The 9,896-nt window shown below is 40.2% G+C and overlaps 1 protein-coding gene across 1 annotated transcript; it reads left to right on the plus strand.

Moving 5' to 3' along the window:
• The first annotated feature begins 373 nt into the window (after window positions 1-373).
• LOC106870508 (uncharacterized) lies at window positions 374-3,641 on the plus strand. Its single transcript, XM_014916621.2, has 2 exons — window positions 374-698; window positions 3,345-3,641. The coding sequence occupies exons 1-2, from the start codon at window positions 687-689 to the stop codon at window positions 3,639-3,641; spliced, it is 309 nt and encodes a 102-aa protein (XP_014772107.1). The 5' UTR covers window positions 374-686.
• Window positions 3,642-9,896: the final 6,255 nt, after the last annotated feature.

Consider the following 9,896-nt stretch of genomic DNA (forward strand, 5'->3'; position numbering starts at 1 on the left):
ATCATAGTTTGATAGAGGAATATTCATACACATACACTCAGACATACCCTCATAGAGACACACATACATATACACTTTTACATGTATAAATATATATATGTGTATATATATATATATATATATATATATATGTGTGTGTATATATATATATATATATATATATATATATATATACACACACACACACGCAGACGCATATGCATACACATATATGCATATACCTACATACATGTATAAATGCATACACATACACACACACACGCACACCCACACACCACACAGACTTGTATACATACACACACACACACACATACATATGAATACATATAGATGAACACACGGGAATGTGTATGAACGCATGAAAATGTGTATGTGCGTGTGTGTGTTATTTTGACCGTTTGTTTGAATAGTGCTGAGTGGAAAGTTCGTTAATATATTCCTGTGACCTGGGAAGGAAAGAAATGATCAGTTTTAGTAAATTTCTTCATTTATCTGGCTGCATCTCCCGGTAGTGGTGATGAGGTTCGTATATTTCCCCTAAATTCAGACATTTAAACAATAACAACAACAACAACAACTGCAAGAGGAGAAAGTAGAAGAAGAAGAAGAAGAAGAAGAAGAACGGAAATAAAACAAAGGAGAAGGAGAAAGGAAAAGAATCAAAGGAAAGTACTAAAGATTTCAAAATGAAAGTCAAAGTAGGTAGCATTTTAATGTTAATTCTTGTTCTTTTGCTCTTTTGCTTGTTTCATTCATTTGACTGTGGCCATGCTGGAGCACCGCCTTTTAGTCGAGCAAATCAACCCCAGGACTTATTCTTTGTAAGCCTAGTACTTATTCTATTGGTTTCTTTTTGCCGAACCGCCAAGTTACGGGGACGTAAGCACACCACCATCGGTTGTCAAGTGATGTTGGGGGGGGGGGACAAACACAGACACACAAGCATATACATACACGTATGTAAATATATATATATACATATATATGACGGGCTTCTTTCAGTTTCTGTCTATCAAATCCACTCACAAGGCTTTGGTCAGCCCGAGGCTATAGTAGAAGACACTTGCCTAATTGTTAAATCTCAGTGAAGGTGCGTGGCTTAGTGGTTAGGGGCATTCGTCTCACGATCGTAAGGTCGTGAGTTCAATTCCCGGCGACGCATTGTGTCCTTGAGCAAAACACTTCATTTCACATTGCTCCAGTCCACTCAGCTGGCAAAAATGAGTTGTACCTGTGTTTCAAAGGGCTGGCCTTGTCATGCTATGTGTCACGCTGAGTCTCCCTGAGAACTTCATTAGGGGTAAACGTGTCTGTGGAGTGCTCAGTCACTTGCACGTTAATTTCACGAGCAAGCTGTTCCGTTGATTGTATCAGCTGGGACCCTCGTCGTTGTAACCAACAGAGTGCTCCTTTTTAATTGTTAAATCTATTTTCTGCATTTAGCTTCAATTAAGTATTAACCTTTAATAATCTTCCACACATTTTTATTTTTATATTTGTGGGCTGTACTCTTGTGTATTTAATTACTTCTTAATTATTTGAAAGTGTATTTGCTTTCTATCGTCACAGTTTTTGTATCTTATATAGCATGAGTATGTTTTTTTAATTAATTTTCCCTCATTAATATTATCTTCACTGATTTTTCTACACAGAATTTCATATGAATTTCTCCAGTAAATCCTTGACCTGCTTATATCAGTATCTCTAGTTTATCATCTTGTAGTGTATATCTTGAGGTCACCCACATATAAAAATTGGCCAAGTGTCCTGTAATGGCATTTGTATCTGAATCTAGTTTGATTTTACATAGTACAAGACAGAAAAGGGGTTGAGAGAAGCTGTGACTCACACTGGAATGTTCCTCTGTGAATAGAGGTGGGGCTGGTTTCTATAATTCCCCCTTTTGTCTGTCCCTGGAGTATTGCTTTCTGTTTATTCAAATTGCTTATATTAAAATCAACCCAGGTTTAATATGTTGGTTAAGGGTGTTAATACCAGACAGAAAGGGAATGGTGGAAAAGAATCGCTTTGGAATATTCTTCTAATGAGGATGTAATTTGTTTTTATGACCAAGGCCTTTGGCAATATACTGTGCTTGAGAAGACCTGTCAAGCCAAGTGAGATCATAGACATGGATGATGTCAGTGTTTCGTAACAGGTACCCATACTGGTGGCATGTAAAAAGCACCCACTATGCTCTCAGAATGGTTGGCATTAGGAAGGGCATCCAGCCATAGAAACCATGCTAAATCAGATTGGAACCTGGTGCAGCTCTCCAGCTTACCACTTTTCATTCAAACTGTCCAACCCATGCTAGCATGGTATACAGATGTTAAATGATGATGATGATGATGAATACCTTCTTTTTGTCTGTGACTGTAGAATAGAGGTGGAGTTGGTTACTATAATTCCCCCTTTTGTCTATGCCTGTAACATTTGAACTTAGAACTTATTGTCAGAAGTAGTGCCACTAAACATGCTTTCTGGGGTGGTTATAATTTTGCCAGCTCAATGCCCTAAAGTATATGTAAAATATTATCAATAAATATAACAACCAACATGTAAATTTTCATTAACCCTTTAGCATTTAAGCCAGCCATATCAAGCCAATATACTCTACCTCTTTTATTTTAAAACTGGTCAGAATCAGCCTTTCACACTTCTTCTGAAATATTATTCTAGAAATTAACAATCATGTCACTGAAGTCTCAAACCTACAAAATAACGCATGACTAATGTGTGTGTGTGTGGGCATGCATGTTTGTGTATGTGTGTGTATGTGTGTGCGCTTGTGTGCGTACATGTGTCTTTGTGTTAATTTTGTTCCTCACCACTGTTTCTTAACCAATGTTGGTTTGTTAATGTCCTCGTAACTTAGCTTTCAGCAAAAGGAACCCTTAGAATAAGTACCAGATTTGAAGAAATAAATACTTGTTTCAATTTGCTCAACTAAATTCCTTCAAGGAGGTGCCCCAGCATGGCCACAATCTAATGACTGAAACAAGTAAAAGATAAAAGGTAATCTTTTCTACTCTAGGCACAAGGCCCAAAATCTTTTGTGGGGAGGAGGCCAGCCAATTACATTGATCCAGTATGCAACTGGTACTTAATTTATCGACCCCGAAAGGATGAAAGGCAAAGCCAACCTCGGCAGAATTTGAACTCAGAATGTAAAGACAGACAAAATACCGCTAAGCATTTCTCCCGGTGTGCTAACATTTCTGCCAGCTTGCTGTGTTAAAGGATAAAAGATAATGAAGTAGGAGAAGGTGGAGGAAGAAGATGAGGCTATCATCATTCTTTAAGGTTTCTAACAGTAATCTTGTCTCTTCTGTTAATTTCAGAAACAGTTGCAATGTGGTGCCAAAGACAAAGTGGATATTTTCACCATAACAGGATCGATACCTGTCTTGAAGAAATTCGAGGATTTTGACAACTCATGGAAAACAACAACAAAAACGACAACAACAGCAACACCAGAATTTATCTCTCCTTCAAACTGTGAGTCCAAAATATGCTTGTCTGTGAAAGATCCAATCAGTTTGGACAATGGCCAGGTGGCTTTACAACAACACAAAACCAAGGAAGACCCTGAAAATGAGGAAAACGATGCAGAAACAAGAGAACAACAGCAGGGGTAAGAGAATTACAAATGTCTGTATCTTTTATGTTACATCTTTTATTCTTTTACTTGTTTCAGTCATTGGACAGCAGCCATGCTGGAGGCGTTGCTTGGAAGGGTTTAGTCAAATAGATCGATCCCAGTGTTTATCTTTCTAAGTCTGGTACTCAGTCATTTCAGTCTCTTTTGATGAATCTCTAAGTTAGAAAAATGTAAACAAACCAACACTGGTTGTCAAGAGTGTGTGTGGTGGTGGTGGTGGTGGTGGTGGTGGTGGTGGTGGAGGTGTTGAAAGTGGTGATGGTGGTGGTAATATTGTTATTGCTTATCGTGTTGATGATGATGATGACAATGGGGATGTCGATGATGATAATGATGATGACGGTAACAATGATATAACATCAAGGGTGGACTTGTCATTGTTTTTGTCCACAAGATCCTAAAAAAAGAAAAGAAAAGAAAAAAAAAAGACAATAGGTCCACATCACTCCTTTTCTGGCCTAATATAAGGTCAAGGGTTACATCAGAAGGTCAAAGAGTAATTGTTTAAAACTTTGTATTTAGTCTTATTATTTATTTAGCTGCTGATTAAACCTAATTAACTGAAATACCAAAAATGTCACATTACGCCCCTCCCCCTCCCCTACACCCACACACATACAATCCCATTAACCAATGGAAAACCCTCTGATTGGTGCTCAATCTGCTAGAAATAACAGCTGAATTCCTTTAGTTCATAAAGTAAGAAAATATTAGACAAGCTAGACTTAGCCGTTTCAGGATTGTCAATACCTTTGTCTTTTTATATTCTACTTGTTTCAGTCGTTAGACTGTGGCCATGCTGGGGCAATGCTGAGAAGTGTTTAGTTGAAAAAGGAATCAATCACTGTACTTGTTTTAGATCTGGGACTTATTTTTTCAATTTCTTTTGCCAAACTGTTAAGTTACAGAGACTTAAACAAACCAACACTAGTGGTTGAGAGGTGGTGGGCATGGGACAAGCACAGCTGCAAAGATACATACACTTGCATAGTCACAGTATTGTACTCACTAATGTAGCTGGGGTGGGAGGCATAGGAGCGGTCCTCCCTGGGTGGTACTTTTCATCCTCTTGTAAGCTATTGCTGTAGGCAGTATGTGTTTTTTGTGGGATCCGGGGGTGCAAACGTAAGGGCCGACCCAAGCGGCACACCCTCTAGCTACCCTAGTGACTGTACTGTATATTTTTCTTATTATTTTTTATAATTTGTATATATTTATTTTATTATAAATGCAAACCGACACCACAGAGGAATCGATGTAAGTTTAAATAATAAACCGCGATAGGTGAGCCGTGATATGGCAAAGGATTACTGAATATCAATACCTACATCAGGGGTTCTCAACAGGAGGGCGGGGAGCTGGCAGAAACGTTAATATGTCGGACGAAATGCCTAGTGGTATTTCGTCTGCCGTTACGTTCTGAGTTCAAATTCCGCCGAGGATAACTTGCCTTTCATCCTTTCAGGGTCGATAAATAAAGTACCAGTTACACACTGGGGTCGATGTAATCGACTTAATCCCTTTGTCTGTCCTTGTTTGTCCCCTCTATGTGTAGCCCCTTGTGGGCAATAAAGAAATAAGGAGTTCTCAACAGGGTCCATCTAGATCCTGGGTATCCATGTAAGACTTTTTTGCGGGGTGGGGAGGTCCACGAAATCAATATAGTAAATTAGGGATTCACACTAATTACAGTAGGAACTTTTAAACATTGAATGGCTATGGGGATCCACCCAAGTAATATAGGAATCAAGGGGATCCATAGGTTTAAAATGGTTGAGAACCCTTGACCCACATTATCCGGGATACATTTGTTTTCACATTTCGTTTTAAACTACGATGTGATTTGGGTGAAGTAAGATGGGTTGTCATTTCTAGCTGAAATTGCGACCACGTAGAGCAGGCACTGGAAACTTTTTTTCGAGGAGTGGGCCACATGAGGAGTGGGCTCGTCATTAGCCTAGCTGCACTACTAAAGAAATTAAAAGTAATTTTTTTTTTTTAGTAAGGCGTGCCATTTAGAAAGTCCCACGGGCCGCAATTTGCCTATGACTGACGTAGATGTTCCTTTATTGACTTCATGATGATGATGATGATGATGATGACCGTGGTGATGTTGTTTGTTGTTGTTGTTGTTGGCACTCCGTTGATCCGATCAACGGAACAGCCTGCTCGTGAAATTAACGTGCAAGTGGCTGAGCACTCCACAGACATGTGTACCCTTAATGTAGTTCTCGGGGATATTCAGCGTGACACAGTGTGACAAGGCTGACCCTTTGAAATACAGGTACAACAGAAACAGGAAGTAAGAGTGAGAGAAAGTTGTGGTGAAAGAGTACAGCAGGGTTCGCCACCATCCCCTGCCAGATCCTTGTGGAGCTTTAGGAGTTTTCGCTCAATAAACACTTACAACGCCCGGTCTGGGAATCGAAACTGCGATCCTATGACCGCGAGTCCGCTGCCCTAACCACTGGGCCATTGCGCCTCCGCGGTGGTGATGGTAGAGAAGGAAAAACTGATTGCGGAGCTGGTGATGGCGAAACTAGTGGTGGTGGTGGTATGGGAGGGGATTGGTGGTGTTGGCTCCGGTGGTAGTGGTGGTGGTGGTGGTGATAATGATGAGGGCATCCAGTCACTGAATAACAACCACAATAACAACAACGACGACCATAGCAACAGTCACACATGGATCAATCATTTGTCACTTAATTATGATAGCTTAGTCCTCCCCAATCTTCCAGTTCAATCAGTGCGCTGACAGCGATATGATATCCTACTTTCTATCTAATCAACAATAACGTACATACAATCAATTACCAAAACAATTAGGCCACTTATTATCACATTAATTAGATCACTTAATGAACTTTATTCTAATCTACCATCATAAAAAAAGAACAACCAGTTACAATGAAAAATAATTATTAATTATACACATAAACTGTCATTTCATTGGTTACGACGATAGGGTTTCCAGTTGATCCGATCAACGGAACAGCCTGCTCATGAAATTAACGTGCATGTGGCTGAGCACTCCGTAGATAAGCGTACCCTGAACGCAGTTCTCATGGAGATTCAGCGTGACACAGAATGCGACGAGGCTGACCCTTTTTAATTACAGGTACTACTCGTTTTTGCCAGCTGAGCAGACTGGAGCAACGTGACATAAAGTGTCTTGCTCAAGGACACAACGCATCACCGGGAATTGAAATTGTGGTGGTGGTGGTGGTGGTAGAGATGGAAGTTGATGTTGATAGTGGTGGTGGCTGATTGGCTGGCTGGCGGCGACGACGACGATGACGATAATGAAGTTGAGGATGACCGGTGTGTCAATTTTGTCAAGGGAAATAACTCTTGTAATAATTGTTTACATGTACTTGAAACATTTTTCTTACATTGTTGTTGCTGTTGATGATGATGATGATGAAGAAACTCTAAACTTACATTTTATATTGAGTACTACATTGTGTATATATATATACGTGTTGCCACAATAAAGTGTTTGAGTTGCAGCCTCGCTTGTATATGTTTTTCATCCGGGTTTACTACCAGCGAAATTTGAGCCTTCTGGTAGTCACATTAGGTGTCTCATAACGGCCTTGCACCACCAAAAGATCCATTTTCGTTGTGTAATAGTATCTGATAGTATCTGATAGACGCTGCTCGTGGCTGGGCTTTATAAAGGAAACACCGACACAGAAACCCAAATGGAATACATACATACATACATACATACATATATACGCACGCACGTACGTACATATGTATGTATGCAGATTTCATTGTTAAAAATTATAATCATTTAGAGAAAAATATTTTAAATTTCTTTCTAACTGGATCGAAGACGATATACAACATATGTAAACATTTTATTGTTGCTGTTCTATGTGTCGCTGCTTTTTAAGAGCAGTGTGCTATTTAGAAGGTATTTAACTGCTATTTCTAATATATCGGGCAGCCCGATAAATCCGTCCAGCCTGGCCTATGTTTTAACTTTTTAAGGGGAAGTAACTCTAGAGGTAATTGATCATACTGAGCTATTATTCTCTCTTTCTTCCCCACTCTCTCTCTTCCCCATTTCTCTGTCTTCCCCCCTCTCTCTTATTAAATGAGATAAGCAATTAAATTAACAATAATTGATGTTTAATAATATGTGTGTATGTTGTGTTTAGTGTGTATACGTGTATGTATGCCATGCGTGTGTGCCTGCGTGTAAGAGTGTGTGTGCATCTCTGTGTGTATATACGTGTACGTGTTTGTATGTGTGTGTGTTTGTATGATGTGTGTGTGTGTGTGTGTGTTTGTATGTGTGTGTGTTTGTATGTGTGTGTGTGTTTGCGTGTGCACGCACGTGTGTGTTAATCCTAGCTGTGTAGTGACTGCGACACTGGCTCGTTGTTCTTTATGTTGTATTGAAGAATTGCCGAAGAATTTCTTTGAAGTTATTGTGATCTTGCCACTGGTCGCATGATGACCCCCCGCAGATCTATGAACAAAGACCTTACAGACATGGTTAATCTCTCTGTTCTTCTTCTTTTTGTGGGTGGTGAGGGTCCCGAGCATTGTGCATCTAGGACTACATTATCTAATATAGACTTCCTTCTTTTAAGGTGATAGGTAGCAAAGTTTTCTTTTTACATATTTTTGTTTTCACGATACATGTTTGGCTGTGTGGTAAGAAGCTTGCTTCTCAACCACATGGTTCCGAGTTCAGTTCCACTGCGAGGCATCTTGAACAATCATGAAGTAGTGAGTTCGATTCCCGGACCGGGAAGTGTGTTGCGCTCTTGAGCACGACACTTTATTTCACATTGCTCCAGTTCACTCACCTGTAGAAATGAGATGCGACTGGTGCCAAGCTGTATTGACCTTTGCCTTTCCCTTGGATAACATCGGGCGCGTGAAGAGAGGAGAGGCTTGTATGCATGGGCTGCAGCTGGTCTTCCACAAACAACCTCGCAGGGAACTTGTGCCTCGGAGGGTAACTTTTTAGGTGCATCCCATTGTCATTCATAACCGACGGGGGTCTTTACCCTTTCTGCTGAAATAAAGTTTGAAACGATATATATATATATACCGGTACTCCCTCGGTTGCAGTTGATCTAATCAATCGCACAGATTGCTCGTGAAATTAACTTGCAAGTGGCTGAGCGCTCCACAGACACGTGTGACTGAACGATTAGGCATGAGATCCACAGAAGCGTTTTCCCTATTATTCCACATTCCCGTCTAGCTTAGGACCACACTGTATATTCCGACATGATATGGTGTGCAGTGCGACTGTCTGGACATACAACAATGATGATAATAATCAATAAAATTAATACGCTTTTTGTTTTTGTACGTACCTGTTGTGTGCGTCACACTTACTTCAAAGAAGCGACAAAGCTAGAGAGAGGAGAACAGAGAGTGAGAGAGAAAGAGAGAGTGAGAGAGGAAGAGAGAGTGAGAGAGGAAGAGAGAGTGAGAGAAAAATTGACTGCGGCCATGCTGGAGCACCGCCTTTAGTCGAACAAATCGACCCCAGGACTTATTCTTTGTAAGCCTAGTACTTATTCTATCGGTTTTTTTGCCGAACCGCTAAGTTACGGGGACGAAAACACACCAGCATCGGTTATCAAGCGATGTTGGGGGGACAAACACAAACACAATTGTATAGTCGTTCGTTTTAGTCTAGTGAATTGTTTATACGAGATATAAAACTTCTATTTCTGGTTGATGCGTTGTGTAAATGAGATCAGTAGCACATCACCGCTATTATTTGGCTGCCATTCACCTTTTCAGGTGAATGTTTTTTTGTTTTTTTTTTAATAGGCCACGGAGCTATTAAATAATGTAAGAGATGTGTCAGACTTACGTTATGTACTTTGAGAAAGAAGGTATAATGAGATGATGCACCCTCCCCACATAACTACCGACGTACTGTAAGAACTCTAACGTATGTTTGTTATAAAAGTCGGTGATTATTTGGCTTGTATTCAATATTTTATGGGTAACAAAGTGGTGAGCTGGCAGAAACGTTAGCACGTTGGGCGAAATGCTTAACAGTGTTTCGTCTGCCGTTACGTTCTGTGTTCAAATTCCGCCGAGGTCGACTTTGCTTTTCATCCTTTCGTGGTCGATAAATTAAGTATCAGTAGCGCACTGGGATCGATGTAGTCGACTTACCCGCCTCCCCAAAACTGCTGGCCTTGTACCAAGATTTAAAACCATTAAGGTGGCGAGCTAGCAGAAA

This window comes from Octopus bimaculoides, chromosome 23 (genome assembly GCF_001194135.2).
Source record: "Octopus bimaculoides isolate UCB-OBI-ISO-001 chromosome 23, ASM119413v2, whole genome shotgun sequence".
NCBI lineage: Eukaryota > Metazoa > Mollusca > Cephalopoda > Octopoda > Octopodidae > Octopus > Octopus bimaculoides.